General features: G+C 35.0%; 1 protein-coding gene across 7 annotated transcripts in view; it reads left to right on the top strand.

Annotated features, from left to right (window-relative positions):
* Positions 1–10,927, top strand: part of CEP170 (centrosomal protein 170) — a 144,660-nt gene extending 133,733 nt beyond the window's left edge. For 6 of the 7 annotated variants that reach the window (XM_059996826.2, XM_059996819.2, XM_059996812.2 and 3 more), the window contains 5 exons: positions 229–399; positions 4,188–4,276; positions 7,747–7,840; positions 8,597–8,648; positions 10,224–10,701. In XM_059996826.2, coding sequence (XP_059852809.1) covers positions 229–399; positions 4,188–4,276; positions 7,747–7,840; positions 8,597–8,648; positions 10,224–10,513 — 696 coding nt within the window. In that variant the 3' untranslated portion in view covers positions 10,514–10,701. Of the gene's footprint in view, positions 1–228; positions 400–4,187; positions 4,277–7,746; positions 7,841–8,596; positions 8,649–10,223; positions 10,702–10,826 lie in introns of those variants that run through there. The other variant, XM_059996791.2, reaches the window with a different exon arrangement.
* The last annotated feature ends 6,449 nt before the right edge of the window (positions 10,928–17,376 follow it).

The raw sequence follows: 17,376 nt of genomic DNA, 5'->3' as shown, positions 1-17,376 counted from the left end.
GTTACATATTTTGGATTTTGAAAATCGATGTAGACGAACATTTATTTTATAAAACAGACACCTTTGAAGTGCTTATAAAAAGAAAGTAATTGGTTTATTGAAGATTTCATGCTTCTATTACTACCTGAGAATGGAATGACTTCTGTCTAATTATAAAAACTATAATGCCAATATCTATATTTTTCCAAATTACTCTGTGCTCATAAGGATTTGCTTTTGTCCTATTAGTTAGTTGATCGTGTTTTTGATGAAAGCCTCAACTTCCGGAAGATCCCTCCATTAGTTCATTCTAAAACACCAGAAGGAAACAACTGTCGGTCTAGTGATCCAAGACCTCAACCAACAGAGCCTCCTGATCACTTAACTATTACAAGGCGGAGAACCTGGAGCAGGGATGAAGTGAGTAAACCATAAACTTTAACAAATGGCAAAGGAGGCATGCCCCATTGGTGGGAAAAAGATGAGAACTATTCAATATATAGGGCTGGGAAAAAAAGTGCTTGTCCTTATGGGTAGAATGGAATTTCATCCTGACATCACATCAAATACAAATAATTAACTCCAAATGAATTTAGTTCCTAAAGGGCAAAAGCAGGACTTTAAAATTCTTTAGTAAAATATAGATAAATATCTTTCAACATTGCAGTAGGGAATGATTTCTTAAAAGGCACAAAAAGTTTTGACTTTAATAAAAGATTGATAAATTTGAGTATGTTAAAGGACTATGTGAAACATATAGGCAATAAGGGATTAGTATACAGAATATATCAGAACTCCTACAATCAATTTAAAAAGGCAAAAACAGCCCAGTAGAAAAATCTGCAAATAACATGCACAGCATTTCACTGAAAATACCCAAGGCCTATGAAGAGATGTTCAACTTCATGAGTGTTCAGAGAAATACTTTTCAAGACTACAGTGAGAGTATTTTATACTCATTCAATTGGCAACAAATAAAAAAGTCTTAAAATATTAAATGTTGGAGGAGATGTGGATACATGAGATTTCTTATTGTTGCTAGTGAGGTTAAATTGGTCCAGTCACTTTGGCAAACAGCTTGACATTATTTCCTAAAGTTGAGCATAAACATAGCCCATTGTCTAGTAGTTTTGCTGCTAGTGCATACCCTTTCCCATTGAGAGCAAAAGTCATGCAAAAGGATATTTATAATAGCGGTATGGACAGTAACAAAACTTGGAAACAATCTAAGTGTTTATATCTGAAGAAAATTGAATGTATTAACTGGTATGTACACAAATTGAACAATTTATGGAGTAATCAAAACAAATGAACTACAGCAACATGCCACAATGTGGATGAATTTTAGCAATAGAACATTTAATGAAAAAAGTAGGGCTTCCCTGGTGGCGCAGTGGTTGGGAATCCGCCTGCCGATGCGGGGGCGCGGGTTCGTGCCCCGGTCTGGGAGGGTCCCGCGTGCCGCGGAGCGGCTGGGCCTGCGCGTCCGGGGCCTGTGCTCCGCGGCGGGAGGGGCCGCGGCAGTGAGAGGCCCACATACCATACACAAAATAAAAAAAGTAATTCTCAAAAGATTGTATATAATGTGTTTTGTCACAAATTAATAAAATAAAAATATATACTTAGGATAGAAATAGATCTAACAAATTATATAAAAAGGAAAGCAAGGGAATGATAAATGGGATTCAGGACATTATTTACCTTGGGCGGAGGGAGACAGGGAGCTGCGATGGAAAAAACCTAGAGGTAGATTATAGCAGTTAGCTGTGTCTTTATAACAGACCACAAAAATCTCAGTGGCATAAAGCAATAGGCATTTATTTATCACACACCTGTGAGTTAACTGGTGGTACTGCTCAGCTGGGCAATTAAAAGTTGTAGGTTGAGTTTAGGTTTGCTCCATGTGTCTCTCTTGTTGCTAGGACCACATCTGTGGATTACTGGATATACGGAACTGGAGGTAAAAGTTAGCGTATAAGAATATATATGTTTGCAGTAGTACAGAGTAGAAAAAAATCCACCTGATGGAGAAGCACTGTAGCTAGTTCCATAGCTGCAATTATAATATGCTAGATGGTTTTAGAACACACTTTCTTTGTCCTGATAGTTGATAAGTTGTTCTTGGTTTCAGAGAAAGGGCCCATTCTCTAATCTTATTCATACTTACTTGTCCTGAGGTCTAGGAAGATAAATTCCTCTAAATGTAATAAAACTATAGAAATTTATATTTTTAAAGAGAATGGAAACATTTAGATTGATAGTTATCTCATAGTTGATAATCAGAAAAAAATTTAATACATTGTGATACTGAACTCTATGACGTAGAAAAGAGAGATATCCTTTCTATGTTATAATCTACCGTAGACTACCCTGCCCTTTCTCACTCCTTCCTAATTAATATATGTCTTCTACTCTTATTTGGCCTTTTTTCTCAAGGCTCACAAAATACCATTATGCTTATTTAGCCTTTCATTGTCTTTATGTTGCTTTTCACACCCTAAGTTACCTTTTATCCCTCACTAAATTCAAATACTTATCATACTCAAGTTCTGGTTTTCCATGATACTTTCCTTATTAATGCCACCGCTCACTGAACTCCCTTTCATTAGAATTCGTAAAGCAGTGAATCACAATTAGTACTTATTTACATTGTTTTTATAAAAATATTTAATAATATTTCCTGTATGTTGTTGTTATCTCCCCTACCAGTGTTTAAAGCACCTTAACATCCAAGGCCATATCTTATTTTCTGGGTTTTTTTTTACAGAGTCTAGACATAGTTCTGACAATGTAAGGAACTGATTTTAGAACCCATATCTAGTCCCAAGTTCAGTCCTTTTTCTTGCATTCCACACTAGCTGTGCCTTTCATGGTTTAGCTCTTGGCAAGCTACAGGATGCTGGCCAAATTCGGCCTACCACCTGGTTTTGTAAATAAAGTCTTATTATGACACAGCTGCTTTTGCTATAATGAGGTGCATAGTTGTGACAGAGACCATATGGCCCCAGTCTTCACTCTCTGGCCCTTTACAGAAGTTTGCTAACCCTTGGTTTTGCCCATAAAGTTCAACTGGGGTGGTAACAACCCCCATCATTAAAACTTATTATTTTAAGTAAATTTTTAAAAATTATCTTTCCCACTGTGGAGAACAAGGATTATAATCTTCTTGATCTCTGTGTGCATATTATTTGGTGAATATTTGCCTACTATTTAATACTAGGAGACATGCCTTGAGTTTGGCTCAAGTACTCAGTGTAGTTGAAGGTGATATATAACTGTTATCATTTTGAATTTAATTCCACCAAAGGGATATCCTAAAACTAGAGCATTATGGGAGGGTTATTAACCAAAGGACTAAATTAATGAAATAAACATCGATTAACAGAATCTTATATGGGAATAAAGTCTCCAAATTCAGTCACTGATTGAATGATTTTTTGACTGCACATTATTTGTCCAGCACTGTTTTGATGCCCTCACAGCTGAGTGCAGAAGGCAGCCAAGTAAGCAGGTAATTACAATTCACTGGGCTAAGTGTAAGAAGGGAAATATAGGATGTGATACTGTGGGAACCCGTAGGAAAGGCACTTGAGAAAATTCAGAGAAGGGTTCTTAGAGATATTGCCATGCAATTTAAGTCCTTAAGGGTGGGAGAGGTGTTGGACACTCGAAAACTGGGTCCAGTAGAGAGGGCTAGGGGATGATGAGAGATGACAATGGGCATACTTCACGGAGGGAATTGAGGAATAGAAAATTCAATACAACACAGTCCCTATACAAAAGATTCTGGCTAGCGAAGGGGTCAGTCACTGAAAGATAATAAATCACTTATATTTTCCCATTTGTGATCATTTGAATTGGAAGCATGGGGGACAGGATCATGATAGTAATTGAAGATTAGATAATATGGATTGTTTTTTGAAAGTTATATGATGAAAATAATATGGAAACTTGACAAGTTATTTAACAAAAAAGAACTCCTTTGTTAATATTTTCTTTCTCAATTTAGTTACACATTGCTCTAATTAGATTCTTCATTGATCTTTATTAAAATTAGCATAAATATTAAATGCCCCTAAATTATCTTTATTAAAATTAGCATAAATATTAAATGCCCCTAAATGTAGTGAGTTGTGACTAGTATTCTTGGTGGTTATCCAATAGAGCAGTACTGTTTTAATGTCTGTTCTTTTCTTTTCATGTTTCAGGTCATGGGAGATAATCTGCTGCTGTCATCCGTCTTTCAGTTTTCTAGGAAGATAAGACAGTCCATAGACAAGACAGCTGGAAAGATCAGGTATTTTTGTATTACTCAAACATCCTTGCTTCTGTTACCATCTGTTCCACTTTCTGCAAGCCTGCTACCACAGCTTCTGGGAACTCGTGAAGTCAATGGTACTGAACCTTACTGCTGCCACTAGCATGTTCTTTCCTGTTTAGATATTATAGCTATATGCTAGACAGCACAAAGGGCACAAAAAGAGAACAGATCTCCCAAATAATCAGCCCCTTGGTAATTGAGAGCTAACAGCTGTAATCACTTAGATTAATTTTATTAATAATCAGAAAAATTTACTCTTCCACAAAATAATAGTAAGTATTTGAAATTAACAGAATTTTAGGGCATCTTTTATGAGACCTCAAACTTTAGTCTAGTTACAGCTTCCTCATCAGTAAAGAGAACAAAATGAGTACTCGTGTAAGACTCAGAAAATTTATGTAAAAAGGCCGTAGATAGTCAAAAACTAGATTTTCTAATGCCTTTGCTATTTATTTATGTTGAATCACAATAATTTTTTCAGTGTCTGATCCCTTCGCTAGCCAGAATCTTGTGTACAGGGACTGTGTTGTATTGAATTTTCTATTCCTCAATTCCCTCCGTGAAGTATGTCCATTGTCATCTCTCATCATCCCCTAGCCCTCTCAACTGGACCCAGTTTTTGAGTGTCCAACACCTCTCCCATCCTTCAGGACTTAAATTGCATGGCAATATCTCTAAGAACCTTCTCTGAATTTTCTCAAGTGCCTTTCCTACGGGTTCCCACAGTATCACATCCTATATTTCCCTTCTTACACTTATCCCAGTGAATTGTAATTACCTGCTTACTTGGCTGCCTTCTGCACTCAGCTGTGAGGGCATCAAAACAGTGCTGGACAAATAATGTGCAGTCAAAAAATCATTCAATCAGTGACTGAATTTGGAGACTTTATTCCCATATAAGATTCTGTTAATCGATGTTTATTTCATTAATTTAGTCCTTTGGTTAATAACCCTCCCATAATGCTCTAGTTTTAGGATATCCCTTTGGTGGAATTAAATTCAAAATGATAACAGTTATACATCACCTTCAACTACACTGAGTACTTGAGCCAAACTCAAGGCATGTCTCCTAGCATTAAATAGTAGGCATATGATTGGGCCCTAAAGGTTTGTTAATTCATGTGTAATAACTAATTGATTAAGCTGACCTTTTTTTTTTCCTACAAATTTCAGTTGGGCTTTATGCCAGGGAAGGGAGAGCTTCATTTGTCTCTGGGCACGTGCCTGATTAGGAAATCATAGGAGGATGGTTTGTCATGTGAAGGAGAGCTCTCTTACTTGTGACAGAAGATGGGATCAGCAAACTTGGGAGTGATGTAGTCATTAAAGGAACACATACACAATATTCCACCTAAGATGATGTTAGAGCACTAATGACTTAATCACTGAGTATGATTAAAATGAAAATAATGCACTCATTTATAAGCCCAGTCAGAAATTAGAAAATGGTGTTATTTATGAAGAGCCTGCAACTGATGTAATTTCTCTAAATCAGTTATAAACCTGAAAATGTGCACAGTTTTAATTTAGAAAGATCCAGTGAAAATATATTGTTATTATACCTTTTACTTCTTTGTAACATGATTTTAATAATAAAAGTATTTTTAAAATAATAAAATAAATTTTAATAATAAAAAGGGGTGATTGGACTTAGATGGATTAGAAGTTGTGAATAGTAAAATACAGATGGTAAAGCAAAATAATGAAATTAAGACAAATCACATGTAGGTAGCAAAGACAGCTGCCTGCTCAAATAAATGAGCTAGAATGTAAGTTCCGTGAGAGTAGGGGTCTTTGTCTAAACATACAGTGACTAGAATGTACAATATTTGTTACTATTTGTTGATGAATGATTATTAAATTATGACTCTCTAGGAAATTAAGCTTCTTTAAAACTCATAGCTATATGTGAAAATTGATAAGGGTAAACTTATCAATAAAGACATATTGTCTTTAAGTTTTTTATCCCTTCAGTGGCTTAGAACTCTGGGGACATTTGTGTGAGTGTGTGAGTTAGGAACCTCAGGTGACAATTCTAAGACATTTTCAGCAAAGGTGAAATATGTATGGTTTAACAATTTGAAAAAGCACAAGCATTATACTCAGTAACCACCTTCTGGCAAAATTCACTGAATTTTCAGTGTGGCTAAGCACAGACTTTTTGTATTGTATGAGTCCATTGTAATTCTAAGTTGGTCCATGAAATAGTCATTGTTTTCTTACTTTCACCAATCCTAATGCTGTAAGCTATAAGGACTCTTTTATAGAGCACATAATAATTTCTTATGCCTTAATATCACAGTCATTAGGATAACAGCTCTTAGATAGTTGGCAAGGATGTTTAGTCTTTTGGGTATAGAAATTTTAACAGTAGATCAGAAGAATATTCTTATATAGGATTCTAGAACCACTGTTGCCTTTTTAAGTATGGTTATTTGTAATTGTTGATGTTCCAGACTTGATTAGATGTTTATGAATTTCATGTTTTTAAATAAGTTGAACCTAGCACATTGAACTTGGAAGAAATACAAATAAAAATGTAATTTAGTTTACTACTTAAATACTGATCAGCTTCTAATAGTAATACTTTACTTTCCGGTACAGTGTTGCTTTTTATATAAGGCAGTTAAACTAGATTTCCAAGCCCAATGACGAAATTCAAATAGAAACTAACAAGGTACCTAGTATTTATAGCTCTCTAAAGCTGCCGAATCGTGTCTTCTAGATTGAAGAGAGAAGCATACCGCATTTGAAAGACAAGTCAAAATTTTGTGGTCCTTTATTTTATAAGTTAAGATACTTGAAATTAATTTTGAACATAAGGATCTTTATTAGCAATTGTTTTTGTCAAAAGGATAGTGTCTTAACTCTTAATAGGTTATTATGTACAAATATACTAACATGAATTAGGATTTTTAAAGAAAAGCAGCTTAAGTACTCTAGTTTTCAACCTTTGAAATAATGTACACGCTTTGCTCAATCAATATGAAGCCTTTTCCTATTTAAAGAGGTCTTGACAGACACAGTTGTTTATACCTAATTCAACCTATTTTCATCTTATATTTATACTGCGTATGTTCTATATGAATGAAGTTGTGTTTTTGTTATAAAAGGTGGTTATATGGTTAATTACAAGTATTAGATAAAGTTTTGGGGTTATTCATCTACATTTGTTTTATATTTGGTTTTCAGTAAAGAATGAGATAAGTACTAAAGGGTTTATGTGTGTATTCATAACCAGTCAGTTACTTTATTAGTACAAATCTCTCACATAAATGAGTTTATTGGTAATGTTGGCTCAGTATTTAATTCACAGTTCGTGTTAACACTTAGTGTTTTTTTTAATTCTTGTGTAGCTTTGAAAAGATACATTGCTTTTGTATTATCATGAAAAATGTGATGTTTTTAAAATATGAAAAGTAAAATGCTTATTTTTTTATTTATAGAATATTATTTAAAGACAAAGATCGGAATTGGGATGAAATAGAAAGCAAGTTAAGAGCTGAAAGTGAAGTCCCTATTGTGAAAACCTCAAGCATGGTATGATCATTTTTCTTGAATATTAAAACATTTTTTTAAAGTAAGGTTTTGTTTTCAGGGAATGATATGCTTATTTTTAAACTGTTGATTTACATTTATAAAAGAAGATATAAGTGCACAAATTTGGGGAATTTTATGCCTTCAATTGTCTCTCACAGGGATTTAAAATGTTGACTGCTTCAAAGTTGCAGAGGGTATGGAGGAACCTTTTATGTTTCTCACTGTTATACACTCTTGTTCTTGTAATAATTATGTGTTATAAATAAGCAATTTTGAAATAGGAGCCAAACTCAAATATAAGTTGACATCAGTCATTTCTGTTTACTTAATAGATTGCTTGTCTCCTCCTCAAGAATTTGTACAGATTTTTATTGTTCAGGAAGTCATCCTAAAACCGAGGTTGCAGTTTATACATTTTCCAAAGAAAATCCTTAAGCACTTTTACAAAGTCGTTGCAAGAGTGATCAATACAAGTTTTTCAGAATCTTTGCTTATTGTTATTATTATTATCTTGAACTTTTCATCTTCTGTCATCTCATTGAAAAAAAAATCTGTTTCAACATTAAAGATTTTAAAATTTGAATCTTGTTTACTGGATATCATGAATTACTTCATATCCTGTTGCTACAGATGTGGTGCCATGTCAATAATAATTAAGGATTCCAAATAAGATTAGTGTGAGGTTCATTGCTTATCCAATCAAATAAAAATGTTTTAATTAAAGTAAGCTAATTTTTGTCATTGCTTTCCCTACAGGAGATTTCTTCTATCTTACAAGAGCTAAAAAGAGTTGAAAAGCAGCTACAAGGTAAATTTACTACTGATTAAGTGTAAAGAGCTAACAGTTTGGGACAAGTACATTCTAAGTGGTATTTCTAAAATATTATTAAATATTAGAACACTGTTTGATTAAGTGTAATGATGTATGGAGAAAGATATAACATTCTACATATTCAAATTACTCATAAAAGGAAAGTATTAAAACCAGTATAAATAATTAAAAATATAATAAAGTTAAATTCTAGGCACATAGGCTAGAAGTTATAATTCGTAGTATTATATATAGTATATGAAAAATATATAAAATATTAAAATATGTATATGCAGCTGAAAATGCTTATTGACAATTAGCATTGTTTACTTGATTTGATAATTCTTAAATTGTATATATGGTATAACCCAAATGAACTTATGTTATAATATAAATAATAATAATTTGGATAAACCACAAGAAATGAGTGCATATTGGATACAGGGACCAGAAGGAGGAGGTAGAGAAGAAAAAGAAAGAGACTTTTGGCCTCCTAAACTTCAACAGGGACATTGTTTTTGGTGTATGTCAGATCTTTAATTATGCATTTATGCCTATGTGTGTCTTGACCTAGAAGTCCCCAGTGGTACAACAAGCAGATTCCAGAGTCAGTTTCTAATTCTACTGTCTTTGTCGATTGAATTATCAGAGGCATGATATGTTGGTCCAACTAAGTGATTCTTAACCGTTTTTCAGCCTTAGCACACCTAAGGGTTATAGTATAACCCCCGTGAGGCAAAGTGGCTTGTTTACGTGATTATTAGCTGGTAGGAGGGAGTATGCTTTTAAAAGGACCTCTTAAATAATTCTTGTATCTATGGTGCTTCTTTCTCCCAACTCCCCACTCTACCCAATGCCAAGTTGAAAATCACTGTCCAAGATTTTCCCTTGTCCATGCAAGGATCTTTTGGATTGAAAGCTGGTTTTTATCTGGCCCTTCCCATGAGGTAGCAAGGTCTGTTTGGCCTGCTGGGGCTGCCACAGGATATTAGTATCTGGACTATGAGGGGAACTTTATGGCCCAGTGGTACATATATACTTGTACATGGCTAATACCCTAGCACTCTCACCAGGATGAAGGACAACATGCTGTGGTAGGATTCAGAGTGTGCTGATAATTACTTCGGCCTCCTCAACTTTCGGGTTACTCTGAACCGCGTTTTAGCAACCAATCTCCAATTATCTGAGTAATAAATAAGTCCAGGAGTGTTTCTTTAAATCATAACCAATATTTTCATCATCCTCTTATAATGATTAAAGCATATTTCAAAAAGATCTTTCCTGAATTCCATATCTCCAAATCCTAGTCTTCCAGCAGGCTCAGATGCCCATAAGTAGCCTACTCAAGGGACCATAGAAAGCTTTTAGGTTTTTATAATCCACAATATAGATCAGCCCCAGAATTCCTGAAAGTGGGGTTTAAAATATAGAATTGAAAGGATTAGCCAAATTTAAGCTCATATAAGCATCAGTAATTGAAATATTATCCAAGTCACAAGCAGTATTCATATCCAGATTTAACTGTATCTACAATTATATCTTTTTCCCTCTATTTCTGTTTTTTTCTTTCAGCAATCAATGCTATGATTGACCCAGATGGAACTCTGGAAGCTCTGAACAACATGGGATTTCCCAGTGCTATCTTGCCATCTCCATCAAAACAGAAATCCAGTCCTGTGAATAACCACAGCAGCCCGGGTCAGACACCGACACTTTGCCAACCAGAAGCTAGGGTTCTTCATCCTGCTGCTGTTTCAGTCTCAGCTGAATTTGAGAATGCCGAATCTGAGGCTGATTTCAGTATACATTTCAATAGGTTCAACCCTGATGGGGAAGAGGAAGATGTTATAGTACATGAATGACTTTCTCTTGCTTGTTAGAAATAATTACCTGTGGAATGACTAGGAATATTGGAAGCAACACAGTGTTGACTTATACAAAATAAGAAAGCTTGGTCAACTACAATCTTGTTATCTCTGTCTTCTTAATTTTATTTATTTTTTATCTATAATGTGGAGTCATAGTAATCCTTTCAAACCATTTAGATAACCATTTGATGCACATAGAGGAAAAACCAGATTGTGACAGTTTCACATTTTGTGGTTTTATGATTTTCAAATTGAATTCGATGATTGCATCCTTTCCCTTCATAGATCTTTGTTTTTTTTCTTTAAGCCATGCTGTGACCTACAAGCAAACTAAATACCCAACATTTCTGACCCCCATGTATCCTGTGCCAAGCTGCTCCCTGAAATGGACTTCCTCTTCATCTGTACAGATTTGTTAAACACTTATATTTGCTTCTTAAATAATAGGATTTATATTAGTATTCATTACCATTGGATACAATGACATATTACTCTCCACAGTCAAACTGACCTTTCAAAACAGTCCTTCTTGTGTTCTAAAATTTTCCAACATATATGTGATTTATATAACTTTGTTGCTGCGTAAATTTTCTTGGGGTTTATGGAGACGAACTGTTACGTTTGCACTAAGATTTGCTGGGAGTGGTAGGTGGACATATCTATATGTCAGTAAGGACTAACCATCTTTTTTTTTTTTTGTATATAGGATATTGATAACTGTATTTGTTTTAACCCCACAGTGTTTTACTCCACTTTAAAAAAGATGAATTTGGCACTTTTTACCATTTTTTTTAATGAAAGTAAGATTTTGTCTCATTTTAGGGCAAATAACTAGAAGGATTAAACTAGACAGTTTAGGTGGAGTATATTTTCAAAACTAAGAACATGTATATTGGTCCTGTGTTACCAAGTTTATATGTGACGGTTGAAAAAATTTTTCCCTTGAAATGATCATGAAGTTAAAATTTTTGGCATTAGGGAACTTGGAGAACCAGTAGTCATAAGATTAGTGGATAGTTTCATTCCCAAGCGATAAGTTGCTTCTGTGTGTTTCCCTGTAGGACCCAGTAGTAAATCCTGTCTCAGTCGTGTACATTTATAAGGACCCTGCAAGGCGACAACGACCAAGGCTTTGGGCCTGTGCTAAACAGGAAGCTTATGAAAAGTATCTTCTATAAACTTGTTTTTTCTCCTTCCAGTAAGTTCACATTTGGATAAGTTTAAAAAGAAAGTAATTATCTTTATGTTGCCAGAACACTATAATTTGGGTGTATCTTATTAATTCAGTTAAATATTATTAGTAAACCTTGACCCCATCAGTCTATAAAGGTTAAAACTGCAACTTTTGCAACTTTTATGAAATACTCTTTAATATTTCAGCAATAATCCTGTGCTACATTTGTTTTAGGAAAGTAGCTCTGTTCACTTCAAAACTTTACAGGATTTTTAAAAATCCTGTACTGTTGGGCCAGTTAAAGATGCAAAAAAACTGTTTTGTAGAGTCGTAGAAACAAAAGTCTGTTGTAAGATGGATCTCATATTTTTCTTTAAATTAAAAAAAAAAAAAGGGTAAATGGACTGTTGTCCTTGTAAACCTAAATTCCCAATTCTGTCTAATAAAGGAAAACTGAAAAAATGATTTTAAAGAGCATGAATGGAAAGATACAATTGCTTTGAAGAAATAAGTGAAACATTAAAACAGGGTCAATCCGTTTGAAGAAAAAGTACGACAAAGTAATCACCATTGTTTCTTCTTTGTTTAATGTTTGAGTACTGATTATATCAACATGGAAGTAGAAGGTAAGGAGTTGTTTAGGAAAATATTAGCATCTATTCTACTTACATTATCATTTAAGTGTTTACACAGTTTTGTTCAATTACAAACATTTGGCCTTTTACTATGTTATTTTTATTTTGTATGAATACATTATTCTCCTTATTTATTTTTGTTACCTTTATTACTTATGTTATTTTGTTATGCATTTACAACTCCATTTTTAAATAAAGTGTTTCTGGAACTTTATGCAGTTGATTGTACATTTTATTTCTTCTACCATCTGGATTGCTAATACTTCATCAATTTATATAATAATTGTATATCATTTTCCAAGGTTTAGCAAAAGAAGAAATTCTTCAGTTTTAATTAATATGTGGTAACTGTAAAACTTCATACTATTTTGGGCTAAAGAAGAAAATATTTTCTTAGCAAATTATAGCAAATTTAATTCTCTTAGCTTAATACGCTAATGTAATAGGTACATGCACAGCCTTTATTTTTAGCTGGCCTGGAGTCATCAGAAAGCTTTATGACAGTGATATATTTGGGGAACAAAGAAGAATTTAAAATACATCTTAAATTTAAGAACTATCCATTTGGACTCATTTTCTTTCATCGTATCATTCGTTCCCAAGAGTCTTGAATATTTCCCTGTTAACAATAACAAAAATGTTATCATTCAGCATTCTGTTTCTCGGCCTGACCTTTTTAGGCTTTCCATAATGTGGCTCTTTTTTTATGTCAGTGTACACCTGATACAGACTCTCCACCATGAGTTCCTGACAGTCTGGAGCCTCTTCAACGCTCTGTGTACTGCTTCTTCCTCCCCTTCCTTCCTGCTTATGCACATTCCTTCCATTCTTCAGAGTCCCACTGACCTCTTCATAAAGCTTCCCTCACTTGACTGGGCCACAGCAAAGGGCTGTGCCACATACTTATATTTTCCCCTTCCCTTCCCCCACTATACATACACGTGTTTCTTCCTTCTAAATTAATAATCTCTATTTCCTGGGTATACTGTATTTTAAAATGTCTGTGCTGTTTTGCTTCCTTCATCTGTCTTTGGTTTTGCTTGCCATATATGTCTCTGCCTGACAGGATCCTAACTTTTGAAAGGAAACTAGACTTAGAAGCTTAGGCTCCAGACCCATTCCTCACTACCTAAAAATGTGTTTCTATATCTTCTGATCTGCAGAATGAAAGCATCTGGATATCCAAGTCCCTTCTAATCCAAGTGGTCTATGACTGTGAAGTGGTTCTCCTTCCTGTTTTTCTTCAGAAAACCTTCTCTGATTCCTTGCCCTACAAAATCCTTTATATCTCTATCTTCTTTGGAAAAATTTCTATTTAGGTCTTCTGCCCATTTTTGGATTGGGTTGTTTGTTTTTTTTGATATTGATCTGCATGAGCTGCTTGTAAATTTTGGAGATTAATCCTTTGTCAGTTGCTTCATTTGCAAATATTTTCTCCCATTCTGAGGGTTGTCTTTTCGTCTTGTTAATGGTTTCCTTTGCTGTGCAAAATCTTTTAAGTTTCATTAGGTCCCATTTGTTTGCTTTTGTTTTTATTTACATTTCTCTAGGAGGTGGGTCATAAAGGATCTTGCTGTGATTTATGTCATAGAGTGTTCTGCCAATGTTTTCCTCTAAGAGTTTGATGGTGTCTGGCCTAACATTTAGGTCTTTAATCCATTTTGAGTTTATTTTGGTGTATGGTGTTAGGGAGTGTTCTAATTTCATTCTTTTACATGTACCTGTCCAGTTTTTCCATCACCACTTATTTAAGAGGCTGTCTTTTCTCCATTGTATATTCTTGCCTCCTTTCTGAAAGATAAGGTGACCATATGTGCGTGTGTTTATCTGAGCTTTCTATCCTGTTCCATTGATCTATATTTCTGTAGCTTTGTAATATAGTCTGAAGTCAGGGAGCCTGATTCCTCCAGCTCCATTTTTCTTTCTCAACGTTTTCTTTCTCAAATCCAATTGCTAAAAAAAAAAAAAAAAAAAAAAAAAAGCCAATTGCTTTGGCTATTCGGGGTCTTTTGTGTTTCCATACAAATTGTGAAATTTTTTGTTCTAGTTCTGTGAAAAATGCCATTTGTAGTTTGATAGGGATTGCATTGAATCTGTCGATTGCTTTGGGTAGTAGAGTCACTTTCACAATGTTGATTCTTCCAATCCAAGAACATGGTATATCTCTCCATCTGTTGTATCATCTTTAACTTCTTTCATCAGTGTCTTATAGTTTTCTGCATATAGGTCTTTTGTCTCCTTAGGTAGATTTATTCCTAGCTATTTTATTGTTTTTGTTGCAATGGTAAATGGGAGTGTTTCCTTAATTTCTCTTTCAGATTTTTCCTCATTAGTGTATAGGAATGCCAGAGATTTCTGTGCATTAATTTTGTATCCTGCTACATTACCAAATTCATTGATTAGCTCTAGTAGTTCTCTGGTAGAGTCTTTAGGATCCTCTGTGTATAGTATTATGTCATATGCAAACAGTGACAGCTTTACTTTTCTGATTTGTATTCCTTTTATTTCTTTTTCTTCTCTGATTGCTGTGGCTAAAACTTTCAAAACTGTGTTGAATAATAGTGGTGAGAGTGGGCAACCTTGTCTTGTTCCTGATCTTAGTGGAAATGGTTTCAGTTTTTCACCATTGAGAACGATGTTGGCTGTGGTTTTGTCAAATATGGCCTTTATTATGTTGAGGAAAGTCCCCTCTATGCCTACTTTCTGGAGGGTTTTTATCATAAATGGGTGTTGAATTTTGTCAAAAGCTTTTTCTGCATCTATTGAGATGATCATATGTTTTTTATCCTTCAGTTTGTTAATATGGTGTATCACATTGATTTGTGTATATTGAAGAATCATTCCATTCCTACAGTAAACCCCACTTCAACATGGTGTATGATCCTTTTAATGTACTGTTTGCTAGTATTTTGTTGAGGATTTTTGCATCTATGTTCATCAGTGATATTGGCTTGTAGTTTTCTTTCTTTGTGAAGTCATTGTCTGGTTTTGGTATCAGAGTGAAGGGGGTCTCACAGAATGAGTTTGGGAGTGTTCCTCCCTCTGCTATACTTTGGAAGAGTTTGAGAAGGATAGGTGTTAGCTCTTCTCTAAATGTTTGATAGAATTTGCCTGTGAAGCCATCTGGTCCTGGACTTTTGTTTGTTGGAAGATTTTTTTTTTTTTGCGGTACGCGGGCCTCTCACTGTTGTGGCCCCTCCCGTTGCGGAGCACAGGCTCCGGACGCGCAGGTTCAGCGGCCATGTCTCACGGGCCCAGCCACTCTGCAGCATGTGGGATCCTCCCGGACTGGGGCACAAACTCGTGTCCCCTGCGTCGGCAGGCAGACTCTCAACCACTGCGCCACCAGGGAAACCCCTGGAAGATTTTTAATCACAGTCTCAATATCAGTGCTTGTGATTGGTCTGTTTTATTTTCTGTTTCTTCCTGGTTCTGTCTCGGAAGGTTGGCTTTTCTAAGAATTTGTCCATTTCTTCCAGGTTGTCCATTTTACTGGCATATATTTGCTTGTAGTAATCCCTCATGATCCTTTGTATTTCTGCAATGTCAGTTGTTGCTTCTCCTTTTTCATTTCTAATTTTATTGATTTGAGTCCTCTTCCTCTTTTTCTTGATGAGTCTGGCTAATGGTTTATCAATTTTAGTTATCTTCTCAAAGAGCCAGCTTTTAGTTTTATTGATCTTTGCTGTTGTTTCCTTCATTTCATTTTCATTTATTTCTGATCTGATCTTTATGATTTCTTTCCTTTTGCTAACTTTGGTGGTTTTTTGTTCTCCTTTCTCTAATTGCTTTAGGTGTAAGGTTAGGTTTATTTGAGATGTTTCTTGTTTCTTAAGGTAGGATTTTATTGCTGTAAAATTCCCTCTTAGAACTACTTTTGCTGCAACCCATAGGTTTTGGGTCGTTGTGCTTTCATTGTCATTTGTTTCTAGGTATTTTTTGATCTCCTCTTCTGATTTCTTCAGTGATCTCTTGGTTATTAAGTGGTGTACTGGTTTGCCTCCATTTGTTTGTGTTTTTTACAGATTTTTTTCCTGTAATTGATACCCTGTCTCATAGTGTTGTGGTTGGAAAAGATACTTGATATGATTTTAATTTTCTTAAATTTACCAAGGCTTGATTTGTGACCCAAAATATGATGTATCCTGGAGAATGTTCCATGAGCACTTGAGAAGAAAGTTTATTCTGTTGTTTTTGGATGGAATGTCCTATAAATATCAATTAAGTCCATCTTGTTTAATGTATCATTTAAAGCTTGTGTTTCCTTATTTATTTTCATTTTGGATGATCTGTCCATTGGTGAAAGCGGTTTGTTAAATTCCCCTACTATGATTGTGTTACTGTCGATTTCCCTTTTATGGCTGTTAGTATTTGCCTTATGTATTGAGGTGCTCCTATGTTGGGTGCGTAAATATTTACAATTGTTATATCTTCTTGGATTGATCCCTTGATCACTATGTAGTGTCCTTCTTTGTCTCTTGTAATAGTCTTTATTTTAAAGTCTGTTTTGTCTGATATGAGAATTGCTACTCCAGCTTTCTTTTGATTTCCATTTGCATGGAATATCTCTTTCCATCCCCTCACTTTCAGTCTGTATGTGTCCCATGTCTGAAGTGGGTCTCTTGTAGACAGCATATATATGGGTCTTTGTATCCATTCAGCCAGTCTATGTCTTTTGGCTGGAGCATTTAATGCATTTACATTTAAGGTAATTATCGATATGTATGTTCCTATTACCATTTTCTTAATTGTTTTGGTTTTGTTATTTTAGGTCTTTTCCTTCTCTTTTGTTTCTTGCCTAGAGAAGTTCCTTTAGCATTTGTTATAATGCTGGTTTGGAGGGCTTTCCTGGTGGCGTAGTGTTTGAGAGTCTGCCTGCCACTCAGGGGACATGGGTTCGTGCCCCGGTCCAGGAAGATCCCACATGCCATGGAGCGGCTGGACCCATGAGCCATGGCAGCTGAGCCTGCGCGTCCGGAGCCTGTGCTCCTCGGCGGGAGAGGCCGCAGTAGTGAGAGACCCACGTACTGCAAAAAATAAAAAATAAA

This window comes from Delphinus delphis, chromosome 1 (assembly GCF_949987515.2).
Source record: "Delphinus delphis chromosome 1, mDelDel1.2, whole genome shotgun sequence".
Lineage (NCBI taxonomy): Eukaryota > Metazoa > Chordata > Mammalia > Artiodactyla > Delphinidae > Delphinus > Delphinus delphis.
The sequence above is the reverse complement of the archived record's forward strand: the minus strand, read 5'-3'. Positions and strand labels throughout refer to the sequence as shown.